The 27,173-nt window shown below is 41.5% G+C and overlaps 1 protein-coding gene across 1 annotated transcript in view; it reads right to left on the bottom strand.

Moving 5' to 3' along the window:
* Nucleotides 1-1,135: 1,135 nt before the first annotated feature.
* The window catches only part of zbtb16a (zinc finger and BTB domain containing 16a), a 140,504-nt gene continuing 114,466 nt past the window's right edge, over nucleotides 1,136-27,173 (bottom strand). Inside the window, exons 5-7 of the mRNA XM_082549614.1 lie at nucleotides 16,112-16,282; nucleotides 7,748-7,918; nucleotides 1,136-4,652 (exon numbers count right to left, since the gene is read on the bottom strand). Of these exons, the coding sequence (XP_082405740.1) occupies nucleotides 4,423-4,652; nucleotides 7,748-7,918; nucleotides 16,112-16,282 (572 nt within the window). The 3' untranslated portion in view covers nucleotides 1,136-4,422. The remainder of the gene's footprint in view (nucleotides 4,653-7,747; nucleotides 7,919-16,111; nucleotides 16,283-27,173) is intronic.

Raw genomic sequence — 27,173 nt, 5'->3', positions numbered from 1 at the left:
CCATTTTTATTTTCTTCTGAAAATACAGAAACTAAGCAGATATAGATGGATATTTTTGTTGAACAATTTCCATTTTTAGGCACAAAGATAGTACAGAAACATCGGAGAAACACTGAGGGAAGAACTATATCAATGCCAATGTATATATATATTTTTCCCACAGAAAAAAAGTGGCATAGAATATCATTTATTTTGTATCTGATCTGTTTAGTGCATTTTTCCACTAATACACACCCACACGCACACACACAGTTACACACTCTTTCATGCACTCTTTCACCTGCACAAGAAAGTAGAAAACATTCAGAGGACGATGATAGGAATAATGTGACTGAACAGGTCTTGCATTGTGGTGTTCAGACTGAACCGTGACTGGGTATATTATAGTGGGTGGATATTATGCGAGGGTGAAAAAAAGCTCCCTCAAATCACAGTGTTAGAGAATAAAATGGCAAGACACCACGGGACATGCCATCCCTTCTTTTTTCTTTTTTTTTCAAGTACAAAAACAAAACAAAAAAACATGTCGACAGTCAAGTTTGATTGAAAAATCATGAATGACAAGTACTAATTGGTCGGTTTGGCCGCGTCCCCCTGCCGCCCCGCATATTATCATCTTTTTTTTTCTTCTTTTTTTTTCTCTCTTAACTTTGTCACATACACACACACACACACTCGTAAAATTTGTGGCGGATAGATTTAGTCCTTCACCTACAATGCAATTGACATCCAGAAAGCAACACTTATTATTACAATATGTTCACACACATGTTTTTTTGTTCAACAATATCAAAGAGGAGCAAGGCAAATAAAATGATTCACACCCAAAAAGAGAAAAAAAAAAACAGGTTAAAAAAAAAAAAAGAAATACAAATATTTGTGCCCTGCTATAACCCTCCACAAATGGAAAAAGGACTGACACTGAATACAAAAATATCACAATTTTTATATATCAAATTGCCTCTATTGGCTCTTGTTCAGGAATACACTCATTTCTCAAGAGAGCTTGTCTGCTGAGAGAATCTCTATTTTTAACCTTTTGTTTTATGTGTGGTTTTTTCTCCCTCCTTTTTTGATTACCACTTCCAGTTCCAATTGTCCAACGCACTCTGCATCACTGCAAAAATGACCTGTCCTGGGTGGTTCAGCGTTTTTTTAGACGAACTTTCTGGTTTTTTTTTTTGTTTTTTTCACATTACAAAACTACAATTCTATTCACATATGTTCAAGTTTAGATTCTTGTTTTTAAACCCTCTTAAAAGCAATAGTACTTCCTCTTATTTGCTGTATCCCTCATCACTTAAGGCTTCAAAATTGCTTTTTTCCCCCTCCATTCTCTCTGCTCTTCTGTGGTTGGAGGTGCAGGTTTGGGGGGACTATAAGAGAAGAATAAACATCATTTGGCATTTCTCATCCTATCAGCCTCTACTTTGTTATCTCTCATCCTTTTATATACATTTTGCTTAAAAAAACAGACAATCATAAATCAACTTAAAAAAAAAAAAGCATGAGATGAAACAATGCAAAACACAAATGCAAAAAATGTGCTTTTACCAAGAAAAAAACAAGAAAAAGAAAAAAAAAAAACCAACACGACAACTTAGAGGTAGCTTTTATAACAAATGACCAAACCTTCCAGCTCTTTAACAAGCAGGGTTAATAATACCAAGTTTGGTAACGAGTAATGCACAAAGAAATACGCAACATAAGAAAAAAACAAACAAATCTCTTCGCCGTGGCACTTATTTTTTTTTTCCGTGTACGCATTGCTTCAATCATGTTCGCAATGCACCTTTCCAACACACGCTAACTAACAAATAAAAACAAAAGAAGAACTCCCCCAAAAAACAACAAAACAAAACGAATGAAACAAAAGGGAAAATTAAAATACACAAAAGGAACATGAGGTCACAAAAACGAGGTAATTCAAGTACAATGTGTTGAGATCAAACTCAAGGTAAATCATAAGAAAAAAACAAAACCCACAACAACAAAACAAGACGAGAGAGAGAGAGACGAAGTGCAGGGACAAAAACCACAGAGAAAGAGTTGATTTATTCTGTCATCTTACTGGTCGCCCCCTAAGCTGCTGGGCTGTGTCTCGTCCAATCAGTGATCTCCCCCTTCTTGGATATGTGATCAACCAGATACAACGCTGTGACGTGCAGTGATATTCATCAAAACTCCCAAGGTTCAACCATAATACCTGACTGCGTATACCGTAAAGGTCTAATGCTGCATTTCAAAGGTGTAAGAAAAGACTTTGCCGACTTGTAGTCAGAGAAAATGTTGGAGCAGGAGTTTCTCAGGTTATGTGTTTTTTCCCCCCCCAAGAGAACCAAGGTCAGTGTTACAGCTTAGCATGAAATATCACGCCTGCTTTACAGCTGTTACCCTTTTCCCTATGCTGTGTTGTAAACAGGTATCCAACACACATCCTTTTAGCTATATCTTTGCCAAAAGCCTCAGTGGTAATTCAAATCAGTGCAACTACATTTGGGAATATGCATCATCTGAATACAATATCTGTAACATAACGCAGGACCTGCCAGTACTCAAGTGGTGCACATTCCAAAATAAACCTCACTTCCACACAATGACCTGGGGCTCGTGGATGAAAAGGTGCGTAGCCCAGCAAGTCTTGCCTGCTGGAACGTAAGCATGCATGCTGTTAATGTTGGATGGAGAAAGTCTTCCAGTGTGACCCACTGGAAACTAATCATAACCTGGGAATTACTGACTGAAAGGCAGCATTAACCTGCTACAGTATGTATGCTTACATGGTAGTAGAAGCCGGGCTTACAAGCGTTCACATTCATGTCACTATGCCATATAACAGTCTTCAAACTGCCACACCACCTATGACAAACATTAAGGTGTGCAGCTAAGGCATCCTCAACATTTACAACTAGCAGGTAAAGTCACAGGACTCTCACAGACAGCAACCTTTTCCCAAGTCACTTTCCGCTGCTTGGATTTCAAATCACTCCGGTGAACTGACAGATCTCTTGCAGTTGAAGTGTTTGCGTGTCAGTCAGTTTATGTACTTTCTTGTTAGTGTGGGAAAAATGATAGTCATCTGGTTAAACGTACATGGATACAAGCAGTCCAGTTATCTATTGCTCAATAAGTGAATAGGCAGGGTTTAATGTGAAATATTGTAGCGAGTTATGAGCGGATGAAAAAAAAAGTATATACCTTGCTGACGTCAAACAGAGACTGTTGTCGTAGTTTGTTTTACTTGTGCAATTAAGCCGTAATAAACTACGATGCAGAGCAAAAAAGATAAAAAATAAAAATATATATATATGTATGTATATATATGATGAAAAAGTAACACAAGTTAGCCTGTGGCTCTCTGGGGAGAACCGTGAGTGGCCAGTTGTGACTCAACCTTCTCCAGCCCTCATCTGAAAGAGATGCAGAACGAGGAAGACTACTGAGAACACTTTCGACACTTCCGACAAAGAGCAGCGCTAGCATTTTCCCCACTCACAACCAAATGGGTGCTTGGTTTGCAGCATTAAATTAATGCTTCTACTCGTCCAGTTCAACTGTTTTCATCTACTGCATAAGCCTACCGGCTCTGCTGCTGATTCTCAGGGGCTATCTCACTGCCACCATTGGGATCTGAAGGTTTTTCAGACATGGACAGGATAACGGGCAGATTTCTGTGAAAACTGCTCATGCATAAAACAAAAAAGGTGACAAAACCTATACATCCTCTACTGGAAAAGGAGAAGGTTGCGTGTATGTCCCCCCCAAAGCTGTTCATTTACTCCACAGTATTAGTTTCTTCAGGATGCATACATGTTAAAAAACATGTCTCTGTCTTCTTCTGAGATATTTTTTTATGTAGTTCGTAACCAGAAAGATGTAGGTTTGCAGTGATACTTTGAGCATGAAAGCACAAAGTACCACTGCAGAACAAACCCCCCCCAAAAAGTTTTCCATTTTTTGAGCAAAACAAGACCTCAAAACGCAGTGAAGGCTCCCGACAGCATGGATGTAGAGGTTCAGATAGCCCTTGAGAATCTGCTTTCTCAACTCAGCAGCATCCAAGAAGTCACTTCCTTGCAGCTTGCTCACTTTATGGCGCTGCATGAAATGACCTGAAACAATAACACAGTTGCAGATGTAGTGAATGACCCGGTGAATCCGAACAATGGTGGAGAATTGATCTCCGTGTCCAAGACTTCCTCTTCTTAGCACGTTTGCCCCACCATCACCACCCTTTCCCCCCACCCCGCCCTCATCGCTTGCCTTTGCATGAAAACAAAAAACAGAAAACAAACCCTCTTGCTTTCCAGTCACTTCTCGTTGACATTCCTCGATCGTCAACACTCATGCCTCCTATCCGCTTTGTTACATTCCCCTTACCTCTCAACCCATCCCCTACCCTCTTCATTCACTTTCCTAGACTCAGACATAGCAGAGGTACAGGTAGGTCTTCTCTATACGCCAGTCTGGGGGGATGTCTTCGGGCTTGTGGCCTTTCATGTGCTTCTGCATGGCTGACAGGCTGGGGCAGTACTCCAGGCAGATGGTGCATTGGTAGGGCGAGGCGCCATTGTGGGTGCGCAGGTGCTTGATCATGGCCGAGTAGTCCCTGGATCGCTGGTGGCACAGCTTGCACTCGAATGGCTTCTCACCTAAAGACGAAGACAACAGTGTTAGCCTAAGTGTGACGTTAAACAGCAAATAAAGGAATTCAGTACTGAAATCCATTAGAGGGATGGAAAAACTGTACTAGTCTGTAAGATGTTACTGATAAGTGCATGACTTCTGCTTCTTTGCCTTAAAACTTATTAACTTTATTTAATGCAATGAGAAAAATCCTTGCTGTTCAAAATGCAGTAAAAAATGTGTGTATTTCTACAGCCAACGATTTTAAATTACATTTGAGTTATATATATATATTTTTTTTTTTCCTAACATAAGTCAGATAAACACACAAACAGCAAATGGACCAACAGGTTAGCAACTGTCTGAGCTGCTTCTGAGGATTCAGCTACTGTTCTGTGTCTTCAATCACCAAGGCCGCAGCAGTCAAAGGTATACTAGGTTATTTTGAATATCTGGATGTCAGAAAAATCTTACAGATTTTCAAGTTAAACATTGCCTCAAAAGAGGAGCTAAGGTGAAGGTGGTTCATCCCTGTCAGTTAGGTTTCACTACATGGTCTGTTTTGACCTTGTGTTGCCATCTTTATGTCTTTGGACAACAGCCAGACCCAAGATGTAATCAACCCAAATCTACCGACAGTTTAAACATGGTGTCTTTTGCACCAAAGAAGTAAAAGTTGTGGGAGAGAAAAAAAATCCCATCACCACTAAGAGATTTTTTTCTCTGTGTGGCTCACAAGAAACATTGACGCTATTATGATAATTGAACGATGCATCTAAAAAGTGACAAGTCAAAACCCAGAGGTGAAATCCCAAATGTCTTCCAGACGACACTGTGCACCAGTAAAAGATAATGGTAACTCTTTAAAGTCATTCTCAACAGCCTTCGATAATTGATACAAATCAGAAGTGAGAGGAGAATAAAAAGCTCCAAGTACATTAGTGCAGTTTTCTCACCTCTGAGAAATAAATAGAATACCCGTCAGGTCCAGTCAAAGTATCCCCTCACAGCAGCAGCGCACATGATGATTTGTTTACTAATTATTCTTACTTTAAAGGGATAGAACTGTTTCCATGACATTATTTTATTAAAATACCCCTGTGTAAAGAGATTTTTGAAGGATCAAGGTTTTAGTTACATCAGGCTGTGCAACAGAAGAAAAAGAAAAGGAGATGTTCTGCTATTAAAACTAATATACATGGAATATTATGCCAGCAGTTTTAAAGTACATGCAGAGGATAATTTAACATATACTTTATTTGTTATTACTTGTAAAAACTGTAAAATTCAAAATTCAGCTCTTAGTACTTATTAGAGTGAGTAGCGGTAGAAATATGCTCAAAATGACCCAAATTAGAGAATACAAGAGTTATAAGAGACTCTCTAAATCATATCACCTGTTTACCTGTGATAAGAACCAGTCAGTACAATCAGAAGAAGAAAGAAATTCCAGGCGTATTTACTTTTATAGAATATGATCTAATCAACTAATCTACAGCACATTACAAGAAAATACAGCTGACGACACCGAGAACTCCTGCAAGTGTCATAAATCATAGTGCAACACTGCTTTCTTGCTGTGGGGGCTGCTATATTCCAGAGGCACATTTCAATTCAGCAACAGCGGCCAGCCTAAACGTGCTAATGATTTGAGTGATGGCACGGAATAATCCACCAGCGCTCAAGCCGGCAGACGCAAATTAGACATGTAAATGCTGACCTTTACCAATGGCATTTGAAATGGGCTGTCGGAAGTGATCTGGCCCAGCGCTCGCTGTCACCTTTCAGCTAGATCTTTGCGCATGTGTGCTGCGAAACGTCCGACTTTGTGCCTCTGCTGCCCAGCCCGTCTGCTCCTTTGAATCCCCGGTTAACCTTGACCTCCACAGGGCCCGGGTTACGCTTCCATTGAGCCAATAAGCATAAATACAGTGTTGCAGGCCCCGCGCTTCTTTGTAGCAGTGTGGACACCTGCATGATGTTGATATTGATAACCAGACTGTAAACAGGGTCGCTTCAAATAACCAGCTAATAATGAATTGCAAATAGGGCCCAGGTATTGATCCGCCATTGGCATTTGGAATGTGTGGAGAGGACGGGTCGGGGAGGGGTTGGGTTGCCAATGTCGATGATTCATCAAGCAGCTCCCTTTTGTGCGAGGTGGCCTTTGACTGTGAGCTTGTCACTTGCTCTTGTTATCTGCTGTTGCTCTCCAGCTTAACGCAAAGCCCCCCTCCCCAACACAAAAGGCGAAAGGGTGGATGGGGGGGGAAGCCAATTATTGGACAGGCTGCCTTGATAGTGTGGCTTAACAGCTGGTTTATTGAATGGGAGATGGGAGGGTGCTGCTATGTGTGTGTTTGAGAAAAAGGGATGGTGAGGAAGCATAAACCTTTGGCTGTGTGCCATCCTGGTGAGCACTTGTGGTATCCTCGCTCACTCTGCTACGTAGCACGCACTCATTCTCCAGGGCACCTAGCTTATCACTGTGTCAACATCTTTATGGGGCTCTAAATATACTAAGATCAATACAAAGTCTTCTGAGACATTCATCTACTGTATCTCAGCAACAAAGATATTCATCTGGTTTGGTCTGCGCCTTGCAACTTGGATTTTCTAGAAGAGAGTCCCTTAACAGGCTCCCCCATCATGCACCATATGTTTTAGAACACCTCATTACTGCAGTTTATGCTCTTTCTGCAAGTGAGGTGAGAAGAACTTACAGTAAAAGTACAGTAAAAGACTCAAAAGCAAGTGTAAAACACTAGTCTGGCCTTTTTCACATAGCTGCTATCACCTGCAAAATTAATTTGTTAACATATTGTATCTGAAATGATCTGGCATCCATTTTTGTCCTGCCCAAGTTTGGGGGTCACTGGGCCTCTACAGACACCAAAACATTTGTTAACTGAGTATATATGAAAAATGTTGAACAGGAAGTTCTACAGTTTTTTGCTCTGAAACAAAAAGCTAAAGTTGTTGTGATGCTACACTGTGTTGCACACGATAGATTTTCATTTTCTACCGCAAACAACACAGAATCAAGTGAGAATAAATAGTTCCGAATGCTTTGATTGTTATCCATTATCGCTAAAGCCTTTACTTATTTTGGTCACAGTACCTGTGTGCACACGGTAGTGGGTTTCCAGCTGGTGCTTGAGGCTGAACTTCTTCCCACACCCGTTACATTCATAGGGCTTCTCTCCGGTGTGGATGCGCTTGTGGCCCTTCAGCGTGCTCTCATCTCGGAAGCAGCTCCCGCAGAACTCACACTCAAATGGGTGGTCCCCGGCTAAAATGTGGAAAGAAAAAATAGGACACATTCACACAAACTGCTGATGACATTGTATCATAAAAAGGCTAAAGACTGCACTGGTTGAGCTCGTGAAAAGATATCTCGAAGGGTTAATGACAACTCAGTGCAAATGACAGCACCAAGAAGCTTAGGTTTTGTCTTTATTTACATGTACAATTCAAGTGTTACTCTAGTAATTGTGACAAAGAAGAACGTCAAATGTCTGAAAATAGCTTCCACCTTCAAAAAAAATTAGAAAGCTACTGTGAAGGAAGCCGCATTGCAAAATGTTTTACTTTATCTGATTATTTTGTCGGGGTTGTGCACAATGCAAGAGCAGCATGCAGTATCTTCCAATGCGTAGCTACATAAAGCCTTTAATAACAGCAGACAAGTATAACCCATCTGTTGTCTTTGTCTACAAATCACCTGCGCTGTTGTTTTGCTTTGTCCAAACCCTTAAATAATTGTAGCCTGTCATGGCTGCTCACCAGCCTCGAGATGTATTATTGACCATGCAGACCCAGTGTCACAATGCACTAATGGATCACCTAACTAATGTGCAAACCTAGGATAAAGAAGTGAGTTTGTCATCACAGAATCTATTATCCTTGGATATATATGTGTTTAAGCAGACCCAAATTCAGGCATTTGTCTTTAACTGGTCTAGTCGTAGAGTCCAAATTACTCTGCATCCTCGATCACTGCCATGTAGCCGGTCCTAAAACACAATATTTGTATTTTAGACAGTGTGTCATCATCACGGTTAAATGACAATGCCTAAAAATGTAAATGAAGATAAATGTACCATGTCTTGACATTCACTGGCAGCATGTTGACTGGCTTATATTAGCCTCCTTACGCCCCGTCTCCACCCTTCCTTAATTTTTCCTTAGATAGCATCATATTTCCTTCCTGAGACATCGCAGTTATTGTAGGCATCAGACTGCTGGCGGTTGTATAGCATGCATGCTTTCAGAAATGAAAATGATAACATTCTCCCCCTCATGCTGCCACTGCACAGGTCCCCACAGGGCTGCTGTAATGCATATTCAGATGTCAGTGATCAGGGATATTATGATTTGCAGGAGCCTCTCACCAGCAGTCCAAAGACTAATTGTATTTCCGTGTTTGATGAGGGGCTGCTTCTTGCGTCATTTGCTTCCCCCCAGTGTTACACTCTCCATCCAAGTAATGTTGTGGATATTTATTAATGTATTTCACTCTACCGCTGCAGGTTTAAGTCACCATCAGTGACCTATGCCTTTCATTATCTGCCTGTCCAAGTAGCAACGTGCCAGAGAATAAATTGCATTTCTCGTTATGTGCTGCTACCACTGCCCCGCTGTTAAGAGACTATTTCACTTCCATCCTGCATATTTTATTTGAGATTTTATGTATGCACATAGAGTATGCACACATGTAACTGGTTTATTTAGAAGGAGAGACAAAGAAAGGATGGGAAAGGAATGTAAACTGGATACTCTTTAAATGTTGATCACGTGTCGGCTATGTTATACTTTTGGGGAGGGAAATGTTTTCAAAGCCTTCTGATGCTGGATGCATTCCCATTAAAGGGAATGCTGGGGATTGGAGGGGGTAAAGGGGGAGGGATAAAACTGAGACAGGGATGGAGCAGGGGATGTGGGTGTATATGGTGGCAGTGGTGGGGGCTGGGCAAAAATCAATAAAAGTGACAGTCTTTATTTGTCTGCATGAAGTTATCAGTGGCTCCCGCTGTAAGACATTATGCTCTTTCTAGCGTTTCAACCACAGCAGAGATCACAATCCATCACAGAGCTCGGTGGGCTTGCACGATGCTGCAAGAATAATAATTGAGCTCAGATTCACCTGCCTTTAATTAAGGCCTCCGATCAAACCAGCAAGTGGGATGCTAATACTCGAAGAATGTCTGTGGAGGGCTATTTACGTTTAGATGCGTGTTTCTGTGCTAACGTGTGCTGTTGGCAAACATCAAAAATCTTCCATTAGTAGGAAAGAACTTGATTCATTTGATAATATAATAAAGGATTTCTGCACAATACAGATTTCTACACAATATGTATTCTGTATGTTTGTGATGGTGAGTTAGTGCTATTTAAATTAAATTGGAAAACACAATAAAGAGTTTTGGAGAGTGTCCATGATCTCTCTTATAGCTTTGTAAATGATCTGAAGCTTAGATTTGGTTTATAAATCACTTCAATTTAACCCATTTACACTGACTTTATCTCAAGTTACTGTAGACATTTATGCAAATCTTACAAGAAATAACAGCAATAAACAAAAAGCAAGAAGAAAACAACCTCAAAATCATATTTGACAACAATGCAAAACAAAAAAAATAGTTTTCCTATACCCAAACACACAAATCAATGCTACAGTTACTGCGCTAAAGTAAGGGTGCCTCTGTTAGTCTGTGCTGGCTACAACTGCTTTAGCTATATATAATGAATAGACAACAAATATATAATATTCAGGCTTAGAGACCCAGTGTAAATCTAATTAAGGAGCTTCTGGTATCAACAGAAGCTAAAAAATAACCGTGGTATAACATACAGAGGGGGTTCGGTCTCACTCAAGCACCCTGTTGCTGGATGCTCATCACGCATGTTATCTCCCATTGCCACTCGGGGACGCCAAAGTGCAAAGTTGCACTGCAGAGTTTTATATAAGTCGGACACAATTCTGTAATCACATTGTGAGAATGTAAAGGAGCAGACAAGGCTTCATTTTGTCAGGATATATTCTCATGGGAGGCGGAGAATAATAGGAACACGTCCTCCGTCCATCCCAAATCTGCTACTATTACTTCCCCCATCTCTCCATCCTTCCATTCTTGCTTTCCTCTTTATTTTCTCTCCATTTCTCCATCCCTCTGTGGTGTGACCACATGGCAGGGACGCGACAGATGAGGACCCGGCAAAGTGAGGTGGAACCACAGCATGGTGACTGAACCCAAGGGTGCCCCCGAGCATCACCACCTGCGTCTCCTGACCCCTCCTCATCACCTCCTTTGACACCCCAAAGGACTGCTGAGGGTTCCTGTGCCCATGGGCACACGGTGCGTGTTCATTATATACGGTAAGAGGCTGTAAATCACCAGGCTCCATCACTGCCAGGACCAGAAACTGCCTCATTCTCTCTCTCTCTAAATTCAATTCAGCCCTCTCTCGCTCTCTCTCTCTTTCTGGCTGTAGCACTATCAAATACAGCTGCGAACACAAAACACCCCGCCACAGCAGACAGCAAATTGGCCCAGCGTTAAAAAAAAAAAAAAAAAGGGAAAAAAAAAACAGACACTTACACACAGACAGTGCACAACAACAGAATATTAATGAAGGTCTGGTCTGTAAAGAGAGAGTGTGTATGTCTGTGTGCATGTGGTGCCGGGGAAGAAAAATAACACAGCTGCTATGACTGCCACTTTTTATGAGCCAACATTGTGCATTTGTGCGTGAGTGCTCGAACCTATACTGTACTACATGCGCGAAATAAAGACAAAAATAAATTTAACAGATAGGCAACATCGCAGTAAGAATGTGCAATAGGATGTTAAGGGGAGGTAATGAAACCGCAGGTGGATGGAAGAAAATGAAAACACAGTGATGGAGGCGAAAGAGAGATGGCAAGATTAAGATGCTGAAATAAACACCATTAAATCAGGTTGTTTTTTTTTCCTGCTTCCTCGTCCTAAACGGTGATCCAGTGTCAAAGCCCGCACCAGCAAGGCTGCGTTCAAAAGATAAAGCTGCAGACAGGTAAAATGAAGCACGCGTAATGAATGTCCATAAAAGTGCTTTTGCTGCTTTCTGCTGTCAGCTGATACAACCGAATAGTGAGTCAACCAATAACCAAGCAATATCTAGAATGCTTTGTATGGAAGATGAGCTGCCATTGTCTGTCCATAAAAATTAAGGTTGAATACCAGGAATTGAGGTTTTGGTATTTACTGGGGATTTTTTGTCAAAACTGAGCCGTGCTTCTGGGAAAATACCTGCAAAGAACCAGTGCATCCATGATACATTTGTGTGCTGGAAACAACTGCGCGCACTGGAACAAAGACACCTCATCCAAACCTCATTTACCACACAACTGTCACACCTAAACGCCAAAGTCTGCCACTGAAAAGCCATTATTACGGTAATATAATATGGATCAGCGTTTCTCCTGCAGTGTTTTGTTTTCAATTACTTTCCATGTTTCAGTGTCTGCCTTAAGTCCAGATGAGAGGAAATACAATTTTTCCAGGTCTGAATGAAGCGGAAGGCTAAATCTGTAAGAACAGCACACCCTCCGAAAACAACAAAAACAGATCAACCATCACTAAATCAGAATAAGAGAACAGACAAGAAGAATGAATTAATTTTGTGATTTAACTTGGCATATAACTAACTGCTTTTCCCAAAATTAGAAAAACAAAGAGAAAAAAATGGCGGCATGTGAAAGGTTTTTCTCCTCCCTTTGCAAAGCAGGTTTTGTCAACAGGGACACTGTTGTGCTGCTTTAATATATAATGCAAGTGTAATATAATATAATATAATACTTACATGAAAATATACAATGATGTCACAATTATTATAATATATGCTTTTTTAGATTTAAATTTTGGAGTTTACATGAAACAAAAATTCATTTTGGTTTTTTATTTTAAAGCACAGTTTTTTAAGGAATAATTTTTAAATCGAGAGAAAACCTATAGAGCTGAACCTTCATTCAAAAAGTAATTTACACATATCTCAGATCTTAAATTTAAATGTGTTCAGTGATGAGTCTTTATTAATCCAGACAAAATATGACACCAAATGGAAACATCTCTTAGTCACTACTTCCATTTATCAAAGTAATTAGTTAGCAATTACTAAGCACTGTTAGCTTTTGCAATATGGATAAACTGTCTTTGATAGCGTATGCCATTAATCAGCATTAATGACAACGGTTTTGATGTTTTTAGGACCAGAACTAAAACTATAGAAGGAAGAGCCAATGGTTCCCATTTTATCTGCTTTTTGGCGCTTGCATAAAGTTAACTTGAAGTAAATAAATAAAACAAATGCTCATTACTGCAGAAACTTTGGTTGGTTTAAAGATTTCCTTTCCAATACATGGCAGCTTTCTTTATGCAATTTGCTTTTAATCACTCAAATGTCTTGAGCTGAGCTGTCTTACAGAATCCAGACGAGAAAAGATCCTAGCTGATAAGAACATACAGATGGACATAATTTATTTACATTTACAGACTTACATTACTGCAGCTTTGCCTCTAGGGCTACATTCAGACAGGCTTAACGTCTAATTTATCTTTACAGATACACCCCTTTGCAAGGTCACTTAATCTATATTTCTTTTTGAATGGAATATTCTCCTAGAAAATACATGCACAAAACAAGCGAGGATGGCACTTTAGTTAAGGTGTAGATCTAACGTTTGATACAAGTGAAAATAAGTTAATTAGGGCGTTATTAATTGAATCGTTTCCACATCTTAACCCAACCAACCCTTTTATGGGTTCTGCATGTTTGATGCATCCGATAAAACTTGAAAACACAACATTGATACATTAAGGAACAAATAGCAAAATATAAAGAAAAGAATTAGACAAAAATCCGAACTTGAACTTTGCTAGGTGAGAGTGCACGTGTCTCTGCATCACATGAAGGTAAAGTTATAAGGCTGATTCTCTAAGGTGGATACGCTGTCTAGCTGTCTGTTTTTAAGCACTATTTTTGCCTCGTTACCAAGCAAAGTGTGAATGAGATTATTAACATCAAAGTGTAAATGCAGAGGAACACCATGCCTCTACTTTTTTTTTTTGGAGGGTAAATTAGACCTATTTCTGGCGCCTATGATGGCTGTGCGAGTTGCTGACTTTATAATCCCCTGACAAAAGGCTCTGCATCATATTTAAACGATTGCTTTCATGGCTGGCTCATTGTGATTTAACACACGCCCACAGTGGGATGAGGTTCAAAGTGGCAGGAGGCTGCAAAGTCTCATCTGCAGCTCCACTGACGAGCTGAGGTGACATTTGCGTCGCCCGGGTGGGCAGGTGGATCAGAGACGCTGCATGTGTCCCCTCCAATGTCTGGTAGATAGAACAGATGTGTGCACCGCTACTGTACAGGCGGCTCAAGCAGCCACGTCCGCCTCCCCCCCCTCCCTCCTCCGCCACCTCAACCCCCCCCGGCTTCTGCCACCATCACACACTAATGGTGTATTCGCCTGACTTGTAAATAGGGCCGACTGCTCTCATCTCACTGCCTTTCGTTTCAAATATTTATCCCTGAGCCGGTGAGCTAAATCGGCTCTGACAGTGAGACTGTTATTTAAGGTCGCAGACAGGCGGCTGGCTAAGAGACAGAGAGAGAGAGGGGGAAGGAAAAAAGCGTCCATCCCCTTGCCAGTGAAATGGGATTCATTTCCATGTGTTCATATTCTGTCATGGCTACGGCTTTTTTCTCTTTACTCTGAATAGCCGCATCCGTCAGGCTACCTCTGCTCCCTCGCAAAAATGTATTAGTATCCTGGCCTCATCTCAGTAGAGAGCCAACACCGTGAGTATTACAAGTTGACAAAAAGGGGGGAAAAAAACAAACAAACAAACCAAAAAACCCAACAACAGCAACAACAAGAAAAAAATAGTTGCTGTAAATACGCTTTTTGTGACTGCTGCAGAATTCATTTTGTGTTGACCTGAATTAATACTGTTTATTCAGATGAGCAAAAACAGCAGCGTAACAGGAAAGTGGTAACATAATTCACTCAAATTTGCTACAAACAAAACATGAATTCTTTATTTGTATACCTATATTTGTCGATGGCAACCCTACGCTGGCTGTGCTGTACTAGCCACCCTATCCCTACGTGTTGTTTGAGAATGAATTTTATTTTATTTTATGCTAAAAATGAACTCAGATGACCTGAATTATGGGACACTGCTGGACATTATACTAGCCTCCATTAAACACACACAAAAATTAAGAATATGTACCGTTTAGGTAGAGCATCAGCTGGAATAATAATAAATGTAGATTTTATGGAACCACAGGGACTGCACGTCTGTGGTCTAGTAGGTGTGGGCATGCACGATAAATAAAACGGAAATCTGGCATCAGTATGAGCTGGGTGGAAAATGTATTCTGCCATTATTAATTCCTACTAATCATTTCTCCAATAGTCAATACTTTGGTGATTACTAAGGCTTCCACCTGAAAGTCCTTTATCTACATACACGTGCTCCGCTCCTGGCTAACTGATAAGAGAACTGGATATCTGATAGGGAGTGATACTGTCACTACCATTCATATGGGTCTATGTACCTTTTCATTCAGGCATCCTATATGTGATGAAGGTCCTTTGTTGTATGACGAGCTTAAATATGTGTAAGTTGTATGAGAGTTCATGTATGTATCGTATTTGTTGCCCTAAAGAAAAGGAAATAAAGGCAGTGGCATCACTTCTTTTACTCTCTCTTATCACACCCAGTTGTCCTGGACAGTGAAAGTTAAAACTCCCATCCTAAAGTAAACACACAGCAGCTTTTGGACTTGAAGAAACCTTAAAAAGTAAAAAATACAGACTCTGTGCACATGAGTTAGCATGTCATTCATGGAAACTACTTAGAAGTTAAAGATATCAACTACTTGTTAGTGCGCAATGCCATCCATTTTATTAGAAGGATTTGAGTTGTTTTTGTTAAATACGCTAAGGAAATGAATCAAAAGGCTAAGCTGTATAAGTGCACTGATTTAACAAAACAAATGGCTGCAGTTGTCAGGTCTTCGTGTTTCATCTACTATATACTCAAAGTTTTGGAAGGTGACTGTTACTCAGCTAGGAATTACAGGGACTAGTTCTGGATGTGCTTCCTTAGCATTAGGAAGGAGGTGGTTCAGACATCTAATTATGATGAATCCTACTTTTGGAGGTATTTTGAATTAAAATCAAAGCAGACTCTAGGATACAGAAAAGAAGAGCAAAGGGATTACCTTTCCGACCTGGTGTGGGTACATGCGGGTCGCCCAAGATCAAACAGAGAATGTATTATGGACTACTGCACTTAATTTGTTACAGCATTCGCATATTCCAGACCAAGAGAAAAGGCTGGATATGAATAGACAGATAACGCCCCATGGAACACCTCGGTGAAATGATATCGCCGCCTTATCACCACAGGCGGCTTTCACTGACCTGTGTGTGAGCGTAGGTGACGCTTGAGTGCAGTATGGCTGGGGAAAGTCCGGTTGCATTCGCTGCAAATGTAGCTGCGAACTCCGGCATGGACTTCCATGTGCTGCTGCAATGCTGTCTGGGTCTGGAAGCGCTTCCCACAAAGCAGGCAAAAGATGGCCATGTCCGAGCCTGCGGAGCAAAAAACACCGCAAGTTAATTCGAGGCAAACATTATTTATTAAAAGTCATCCAACCTCACGTTTCTTGACTTGTCGCATGTCTTTTTGTGTATCCATTCTTTTGCAATTAAAGGGATGAATATGACCTTATAGGTGCTTGTGTTAAAAAAAAAACAACTTAGATCCAAGTTGTGCAGTGGTTATTTCAGGAAGAATAAAGCACTGTCACTATGGAGCTATTCAGTAGCACTTCAATGTAGATCCAGAGTGACAGCCAAAGCCAGCTTTTCTCAAACCAATCACACACGGCTGTGTATCCTTACAGTGATTAAAATACAGGATAACAACACAGGTATGATGTCGAGAACTTTAGCACATCAAATTTGAATGAAGAAAAAGAAAAGAACCCAGGAAAACAAAAAACTTTTTCACAAGTGCATGTAAAAAAATACTGTATTTATAGGATTAAAGTTGCATGCAGCATTCATGTTTTAGGGTGGGTGTGTAGAAAGATAAAGATCTCCTATGCAATACTTCAATCGAATCTTGACTCCAGCGAGCACTGTGCATTTTTCTCCAGCAGAGATAAAGAGCCCACAAACACAGCAGAACACACGCACACACACACAAACACGCACACACACACCCAACTGCACGCTCCTTTGAACACACTCCCTTCACACTTTTTCAATTACCAGGCTGGGGAAAACTCTGGGGAAGGACTGAGTGTTTGGAGCTCAGTTTCTATTTCATCAGTCAATAACACATCTTTGGGGCAAAGCTGACACTAATTTAAAAATCTATGAAGAGCAGCCCGCCTCATGTTCATAACCACTGGAGGAGGAGGCGGGCCCACGACAGCCTCCACACCAGATCAATCACTGTCTCTGCTGCTCTACACGCTAAAGAACCGGGATGAAGGGAGGGAGTATATTGCTGGAGAATGATGATAGGAGGAAGGATAGAAAAGAGTTGCTGGAAAGCAGGTAAAGAGAGGAGATTTCGGTTTGTAGCAGAAGAAAGTGATGCTGAAGAGCGAAACGAGGAAAAAAAATTCTCACTTTGTTGCAAGTAGTGGAGAAAAAATAAATATTGACAAACCTTTCCCTTCTGACTTTCGGACTGTCTCTATTTCTCATTTTTTCTTGTACATGAAAGGAATCAGGCTTGTCTACAGGAGTGTAGAGTTTTCATTAACTCCGTGGTGAGCACTCATGACTGAAAGCCCGAGGTACTAATCTTCCAGCCCTACATGTGATGTCAGTTATATTCATGCTCCTTGGAGGATAACTCCAAATGTGCTGCTGACCAACGTATTCCCCCCCAAACACAGGGCAGCGTTTTTGCAACCTTTTGCTTTTTAATTTTTCCGAGCATATTCATGCCACCTTGAGGATCACCCTTTGGAAATTAGCCACTTCTTAGCTCAGAACATCTATCTATCTATCTATCTATCTATCTATCTATTTCCTACATCTACATCTAAACTTACATCTAAACTTGCTTGCTCTTTTTTCAATTCTGTCTTCTTGTCCTCTCTGCGTTTATCATTGAAAAGGCCACTGAAGAGGCCAATGAATGCCTATTATTGCTTTTAGAATCCCTTCAGGACATTTCAGGTACGATAATAGCTTTGACTGACAATCCAGGTTTTAGTGACTTCTCACCTTTTTCTACCTCACTCCTCCTTCTTTAGCTTGTAATCCATCTAAGGTCTGGCTAACTCGGTGATCCTCCATAAGCACAATACTTCTTCCTTTAGGCTATATCAGATCAATCACAACATTCAGAGTTGGACTGAATATGTAAAAATAAAGTTCTATTATTGAAAGAAGAAACTAACAATGGTGTAAGTGCACAAGAGGTGAAATGGGCATCAGAGAAAATGAGAGAATAGTGGACTTGGGGGTAGGGTTGGGTGGAGACTTTGGCCAAAGATCAAGAATTAGAGGGGAAAAAAAAAAGGTTTTGGAATGTAAAAGGTCAGCAGACCTCTGACCTCAGGTTTAGGCCAAGGCATGGTGGAAATCTGAAACCCAGATACCAACACACACGCAGACAGACACACACAGAAAAACAAAGCAGTGGAACAAAAAAGTGGAAGCACCGCATGAAAAACACGACTTTGAAGTCAGGGCAGTTACAGTGGCGCATTATGGTGAACAATATGCATCACCAAAGTGTGTATCAACTTTAAAAGAGCTCTGACAGTGACTGCTTTTATCAAAAGCAATACAATCTAGCTGAGAACACTGGAACAAAGATGGTTAGTACAAGCAAACCACCAGAAAGTGATGGACGTTTAAACATGCTGCTCTCTAAACACCACACAAGTAAATAATCAAAAATGACCACATATTTATGCAGTTTTTGACTTTCTGAGCCTCGAAGAGCTGCTATTAACTAATGTTTCAGGCATTTTGCCAACACTAAAGCATCTTATTACAACCCACATTTACATGTAATTGCCATCTCTATTCATTTTAAGATACAAAGCACTTTAGTGCCTGTTGTAGCTCCGACAGCAGCAAAGGAGGAAGTCCAATTATTTTTGCAGGGCGGATGTTGTGTTGGGTAGATGAACTGATAAGATTACATACACTTGTATTGCAGATTGATATTTGTTGCTTAGTTAATGCCGTTTCTTCTAACCACGACCATTCCTAGAATCCTGCATAACAACTGCATATTTACTACTGCGGGATCACGCAAGGCCCCTAGACCTTAACAAACTAATTATTTTAAGCCAAACCATGTGGTGTTTTGTGCTTAAACCTAACCAAAGGTTAGCAATGTTAGCAAACTAGCTAACGAGCACAGAAATGATTAATTTTCCTGTTAATATGTTTCTATGGATCTCATTGGAGTGTAGGAATACACCAACTACAGTAAGACTTTCTACATCCTATGTTTAATTAAATGTGGGAAAAAGTCCAACTAGTTCCAGAACTTTAATAACAGTACAAATAACATCATAGAAATAAATGGTTTGACTAACCAGCCAGTACAGAAAGTCCATCTGACACCAGTAAGTAAAAAAAGTCTTTAAGACTTTTTCCACAAACTGCACGTTACATCCCAGATCTTTCACCTATGCTGCTGAGTCTATGTACTGTAGGAAATTGCTTCCTCCTTGCTATCGTTTGCCCTCCTTGTCTGCAAAGCACAGTTTGTAGCAAAGTGCTAACATTGATTACTGTTAGATAAAATTAAGCGGTCCAAACTTCAGAACAGGGAATAATTGTGTGTTGCAGTAAAGTGAGTAAAAGGCTTGTCAGCTGCTGATAGATGAAGAGAGCAGTGGAGAGATAAAAAAGGAAGGAAAGGTGGGAGAAAGGTAGTTGACCCAGGAGGTCCATTACAGTGTAAAATTGAGTCAGCCCAAAGTGACACCTGAAAGGAGGAGCTGTGGAGCCAGAGCGGTGGAGGGTTCTTAGTCTCAGTCCTGTTTGGCTGTTTTGGAATAATTTACCTCCTTTAACCAGCCTCTCTACACTTCTCGTGCCATCTATTTATAAAGGCTTGGGCAGTTTGTGGCTGTTTGTGTGCGGGGCCGCAGCAGTGCCGGTAGTATCTTAATGGGTCTGGAGTGGCAGGGCTGCTGTTATTTAAGTGGGGGATGGACACAGGCTGGTAATGGAGAGGAATACCCCGCGATGGGAGGTGACAGTGGCCGGATGGGCAAGGAGCAGAGAAATGGCCTGTAGCTAGATGCTTGCCATTGAGGCTGGCGCTTCCAGCAGCAGGGTAACCACCCACCACTCACGCACCTATTCAGAAAAATTATCCATCTTGATTAATGGCTTCAAAAATTATCAGAAATTCTTACAGTTGTCACCTGCATAAATCTGCATAAATCAACAAGAGCCGTTATCACAGGTGAACTGAGCTGTAGTAATCTGAAGGTTGCTCGTTCTAACCCTGGCTGCTCCACTCTGTGTGGCAATGTATCCTTGGGCAAGACGCTGAACCCCTAGTTGCTCTCCAGTGTGCGTTATCTTAGTTTTAATTGTTTCAGTGTGTTGAAAACAGTGCTTGCATGAATGGGTGCAAATAGGCGAATGACACATGTTGTATAAAATACTTTCAGTGCTCGAGCAGTGAAACACTATATACGAATCAGTCTATTTATAGGAGACTCTGGCTGGGACATTGTATGAAGTTTCCTTTTCTCCATACATTTAGCAAACCACAGGAAATCTGCTTCAGACATGTGGCCTCTACTGGAAATACTCTGGATTAGGCAAGGGTGGTTTGAGTGTTTGATACTGGACACATGGTGCTCATTCATTCTCTTCAGAGTTTGCTGCACTTGTCTCACACGTGCAGACATCACACTGACTTTGCATCAGAGGATCTGGCAGGTTAAAGGCAGTTTTAATGTCTGATCCGGATAAAAGGGACATTTGCATTCTCACAGCTCTGCAGCTCCGTTGGGTAACGTCTAGAAAAGTTCAGATCTGAAGTGCATGTATGAAAACAGCTTAAGACTGTTCCTATAATTCTAGGTTATAGGTTCCACCACGGTGGCCATTTGAATTAAATGTGGAAGTGACAGAATGCAGCACGACTGAGGACCATCAGGATCTCAGAACATTTTGAGGACTCTAAAGCTTGAAGAAATGGATTTTGATGAGTGGTAAAATGTAACTACACACCTGAAAATCTCCACGTACACCTCAAGGTGCTGCCACTCACATACTCTACATAACAGCAGCCTATGCTCCTCGATTAGAAGCTTAACAGCTACCTGGGATATTTGCAACGACTCGCAGGCGTTTTTCGAGACGAAGCATTAAAAGTCCTTATGCTGGTTTAAATCCTTTCTGAATGCACGTTTCCAGGACTGTAGCTGAGAGAGTTAAATGCGTCCTGACTGTGGCCTGCAATGCAGCGTGCTGAACAGAGGAACTGCCAGAGTTAATGAGGCAGAGAGCAGCGGGACCTCAGCACAAGGTGTTCAATCACAGGCCATTACCGCAGCCCTCAACCTCTGTTACTGCTTGCTCTTGTCAATAGCAATCTATAGCAAGCTATACTTTATCTATACAGAGGGCAGAATAGTGACTAAATGTAGGTGTCTGCATCCTAGTGCGCTAGTATTAAGATAAGATAGATAAGATAAGATAAGATAAGATAACTCTTTATTGTCATTGCACAGTCATACATAGTACAGTAGTACAATGAAATTGGAAAAACTGTCCTACGTCGGCACTACATATAACACAACACGACACGATATGACACATCACAACGTAACAAACAACACAACACAGTATATTAACTTAGTATAAAAAAGAAGAATAAGTGTATGTGTATTGCACACTGTTATTATTGCACATTAATTATTATTGCACCTTGTTATAAATATAAATATTATTGTTATCGTTTTAAACATTGTTACCTCCCCCTAAAAAGTCCAGGGAGGTATCCAGTCAGGTCAGCTATTTACATTGATCAGGGCTATTGCCCTGTTGTAAAAGCTGTCCTTGAGTCTATTTGTTCGGGACCTCAGCAGCCTGAACCTCCTGCCAGACGGCAGCAGCTTAAACACCCGGTGTCCTGGGTGTGTGCAGTCCCGTAGGATGCTGCGTGCCCTCTTGAGACAGCGAGTGCTGTACAGGTCCTTCAGGGAGGGAAGAGGATGTCCAATGATTTTTTGGGCCATGTTGATGACCCTCTGGAGTGCCTTTCTGTGTGCTGTGGTGCAGCTGGAGAACCACACACCGATGCAATATGTCAGCACACTTTCAATGGAGCAGCGGTAGAAGACGGTCAGCAGCTCCTTCTTCAGGTCCATTTTTCTGAGGATTCTCAGAAAGTGGAGACGCTGTTGGGCCTTCTTTAAGACCGCAGAAGTGTTAGAGCTCCATTGGAGGTCTGTGTCTATGTGCACACCCAGAAACTTGAAACTGGAGACCCTTTCCACGCACTCCCCGTTGATGCTGACAGGCTGCAGCTCGGACTTCCTCCTTCTGAAGTCAACTACCAGTTCTTTTGTTTTGGTGGTATTGAGGTCCAGGTTGTTGTCTGCACACCAATCTGACAGCCTCTGAACTTCAGCTCTGTATGCAGTCTCATCTCCCCCTGAGATGAGCCCCACCACAGTGGTATCATCTGCAAACTTGATGACTGTGTTGTCTGGGTGGGAACTAACACAGTCATGTGTGTACAGAGTGTACAGTAGGGGACTCAGTACACAGCCTTGTGGAGAGCCGGTGTTGAGGCTGAGGGCTGAGGAAAGATGAGGCCCCACTCTAACTCTCTGTACACGGTCTGAGAGGAAGTCTCTGATCCAGCGGCAGGTGGTGGAAGGAAGTCCAATTTCCAGCAGTTTATCTATTAGTCTGTCCGGGAGTATCGTATTGAAAGCAGAGCTAAAGTCAACAAAGAGCAGCCTGGCGTAACGGCCCTGCACTTCCAGGTGAGAGATGGTGGTGTGGAGCGTTGTAGCAATGGCATCTTCAGTTGATCTGTTAGCTCTGTATGCAAACTGGAGCGGGTCGAGTGTGGGTGGCAGGCAGGACATGATGTGACGTCGGACCAGTTTCTCAAAGCACTTCATTATAACAGGTGTTAGCGCAACTGGTCGGTAGTCGTTGAGGCTGCTAATGTTAGTACGCTTTGGCAGTGGGACAATTGTGGCTGACTTTAGGCACGGCGGGATGCAGGACTGGGACAGTGAAGTGTTGAAGATCTTAGTGAAGACCCCAGCCAGCTGGTCTGCACACTCTTTTAGGACCTTTGCGGTTACCCCATCTGGTCCGGTGGCCTTCCTGGGGTTCACTGCCCTCAGTGTGCGCCTCACCTCATATTCCTGCACTATGAGGCTTGGGCTGCTGCTGTCCGATGTTTTTGCTGCTGCTGCCTCTGGTCCCTTCACCTCAAAGCGTGCGAAGAAGTGGTTCAGCTCCTCTGCAAGCTCCGCGTTACCCTCAGTCAACGTGGTATTGCCAGGTTTGTAGTTGGTTAATTGGAGATGTCCCAATTTGAGGCGTAATAACAGAAATATGATCCCAAAGTCACCGCATCATGTGAAATCTGAGTTCTTTTCTGAGCTGCTGCCTTGATAAGTTACCTAAATGTGATTCATCTTGATAAGGAGCGTTCATACCTGATGTGGAAATAGAAGTTTGAAAAATGAATGCACCCAGCTGTCAAACATGAGGCTTAAATCCTGAAAGGCCAGTGAATATACCCTTGCTTTATTTACTTCGTTTACCTTCAAGTGACTTCTTTTTTGTGGCCTGGTCAAAAGGAAACCACACTATTCTCAGAAGCATTTGCTGTCTTAGATTCAGAGTCACAGATTTTAACTTTACCCCCCTTTTAGCGCCTCTGCCACATGCGCATTTGAATAGTGACAATCAAAAATCAACCGCAAATGACTCAACCTGACTAAGCCATTGGCAGCAGTACAACCGATCGCTGACACTTCCCCGGGACGTGCTGGTTTGGTTTGTCGAACTAGACCTTTTCAGTCCGTTTCCTTACAGGAAATCAGCGGTAGGCGAATTATTCTCGGCATGTCCTGTTTAGTTGGAGTGACCATCGCAGCTGAATGTTTAGATTATTAGTACGCAAATCTCAGCGTCTTCTTTCATTTTCTTGCCTTGAACTATCGCTGCTCTACAGTACAACAGCATTCAGTCACAACAACATCCGTCCTACTGGCTGCTCTCCTATCTCCCACCATGTAACTGACAGTCTCCACAAACACCAGTCACAACATCCCCGCCTGTGCTGGCAGGACAAGGTGTGAGAAATCAAAGAAACAGCGATGTTCCTGCTGCTCTTTAGCTTTGTCAAGTGTTTGTTGTTCATCTGCAATCAGGCTTCATCGCATATCAAGCCAGAGTCTTTCTGAAAAGGTCGCAGAGCACCTTTTTACCGCCGCCTCCGTGGGGTGTCATCAGAGATATGCATCTCACAGTGAATGAATAAATAAATAAGTAAATAAACGCCTTCTTTAATTTACTTTTTTATGGACTGAAAGGAGTCTTTAAATTGATTATAAGGGATATCCTTTCCACTGTGGGCAACAGTTGCCTGTCTGTAGTACCACCACACAAAGTTTCTTCCAAAACACAACAACAAAAAAGGATAAGCAGGGGAAAAAAAGCATCAGGGAAAAAGATGTAAGAATGTGCAATACTAGAAGATCTTACTGCTAACGCCAGTGGATTTCTTTACAGTGTGCGGTCCTTTCCACTGTCTCAGGGATTTCCTCATTACCACGTAACATAATCAAAAGAGTGACAGACTCTTAGCCTCATTCAGTCGTAGCCACTGAAACAAACTGTTAGACATATGCTCCTCGGTATGATAACGATCGCTCCGACAGATGCTCAAGAAAACAAATTTGTTTTTAACACTGAAGAGAAAAATGGCTGGGGTTTCTTCTGCCAACTAAATCTTCAGAAAATGTTCAGGGGATCGATATTCATGTGGAAAACTGTTTGAGAGCTTTTCATTGCATCGTGGAGAACTGTACATTTAAAGTGATTGTGCAGTAAAGCTACCACATGGTGCTAAGTAGAAGCCGAAGAACTGCCAACGCAGATGCAGAAATGGGGAAATAAGCATTCTGTTCAAGTGGTTTACATATTGTGCATTGCATCTGAATTACATCACTCTGCACACCCTTAGCAAATGATCTGTTTGTTGCATGCAAACAGTTTCAATTTGGCAAGAAAACATTCCTGGTGTAAGTTAGGACTACTTTATGAGATTTTCATCCCCTGTGGTCTGTACTACATCCTGAAATCTCCTCAGATTTCCCCTCAAAGAGCTGTTTATTCGACGTGTTAAGGATTTTAGCGTTGAACCTGTTGCTGCTGGAGACATCTCATGTTTACCTCAACTTCAACAGACGCAGCTTTTCAGAATAATAACCTGTAGGTGAATGCCACGTTTGATATGCGCTTTTCAATCAGAGTATCCTGTTATCCAACCAGGCGCAGCACTCCCATAAATCCTCTTTTCTCAACTCACATTATCAGTATAGTTCCTCCCTTGTGCTTCAAAACGCAGATGCATAACACGAGAAAAATAAACACAGGGGTCTGGCATCTACTGAGGCACCCTGTGTTGTAGCGCGTTTGTGTATTCGGCACGAGAAAGAAAATAAGATGGAATGTTTGCGCTTCTGCTAATTCATTTAAAACACCTCCACAGAATTATTTATTGATCAAACTGGAGGAGGCTGGAATGACTGCTGAAATGAGGCTTCAGGGGTAACAGAGAAAGGGAGCTCTACATCTGAATAAAACCCCTGGATTGAGGCAACAGATTTTAAAGTGGTTACTTCTAACCAGGCAGAGATTTCATGTTTTTAGGGGGGGTGGGTTATCAGAGGTCATGAACATACTTTGAAAAAAAACGAGATTTTCCCTCGTGCGTGGAAAAACAACCCTTTTATTAATTGAAATTAGCCTGTGGCAGTTAGTTCTGATGGACACTTCTGCTTCACCCAAGTGCAATGCCATAGCTGGTCACACAAAATCAATTTATTTAAGCCTCTAAAAACATATGGGAGAAGCAGGCTGCTAAACTAAGATCTGTCTGGACAAACCTTATTTCAGTGACTCTTAACTCGGGATTAGGAAACTGAGAGGCTGTCGATCAGCAAAAGGGTGATTAATAAAAGAGGAGGCATCGAGGCAGTCCAAAAAAATAATCACCTCCGTCTTGACACTAGACGCAAGATGGATGGCAAAATATTATATGACAACGTTGGAAGGAAATGCTTTACATCACACCAACATTTATAATCGTAATTATACTATACATTGTTTTTATACTACGCTACCTCTAAAGAATATAAGGAAACTTGGAAAAATTACAATATAATAGCATGCAACTTAATAATTGGGAAAAATACAAAACTAGAGCTACAATAGTTTGGCACAATTGCAATTAAATACAACAAAACGACTCACTGAAGACATTATCGCACTCATACGAGCATTTCAGTAATGACACGGGACTGCCAAGGAGTCAGTTCAAAGAACCAATAACTCGCTCACATTATTCATGCAGATGAAATAAACAAGAAATCAAAGTAAAAAGGCAACCGCTATTATAAGAAGATGCAACGCCACGCAGTCAACAGACCCTGCCCCGCTGTGTTTTGTTTTGTTTCGTCCCTTCCTCCCTGTTCCATCGGGCAGTGATAATTCACGTCGGGCCCGCAGCAGCGCTGACATTGTAAGATGAACTGCTCCCAGCTAGATTAATGCCACCAGATGCCAGGCGAGATGCCATATTAATTACCCAGAGATAATGTCAGCACAACCATATGGCAGCTCAACTGCCCATTTAGTTGACAGGGAGAGGTCTTTATAGCGGTGCAAATTTCCTCATCTGCACAGCGTTCAGAGCCCCGCCATATTCTCTCTCTACTGTAGCAACTGGAGCACTTCATTACTGCTGCACATTATTGCTCAAATTTGTAGTGTTAGCTCGGTGTCTGCGGTGCGCTATGATGGACAATACATTGAGAGGGAGGCTTAATAAGTGAATGTTTTCCAGCGATCCGTTGTTACTTCATTTTAGAAACGTAGCTGTGATTAAGGTTTGCTAAATTGATAAGGTTGGTAATAATATCCATATTTTCCTCATTATGAACAAATGAAAACAGCTAACTCTGTATTGAATTTACCCTACTTCCAAGTACAAAGTGCCAATAAAGCCAGAACAGACAAATAAATGTAAAACATCTTATGCGTATATATTAAAAGATCTGTTTTGCCTTTTTTAGACATAGACAGAGTTTATTTAATCCAACACTGGGGGAAATTCACTTGTTACTGCAGCACAAGAGACAGGAAGAAAAAGTGAATTAGAGATATGTTAGATAATGAGAGAAATAGTTACTATACTATGTACAAATACACTGCC

This window comes from Aulonocara stuartgranti (genome assembly GCF_965226115.1).
Source record: "Aulonocara stuartgranti genome assembly, chromosome: 10".
Lineage (NCBI taxonomy): Eukaryota > Metazoa > Chordata > Actinopteri > Cichliformes > Cichlidae > Aulonocara > Aulonocara stuartgranti.
Note: the sequence above shows the minus strand (reverse complement) of the source record. Positions and strands in the feature narration are given on the sequence as shown.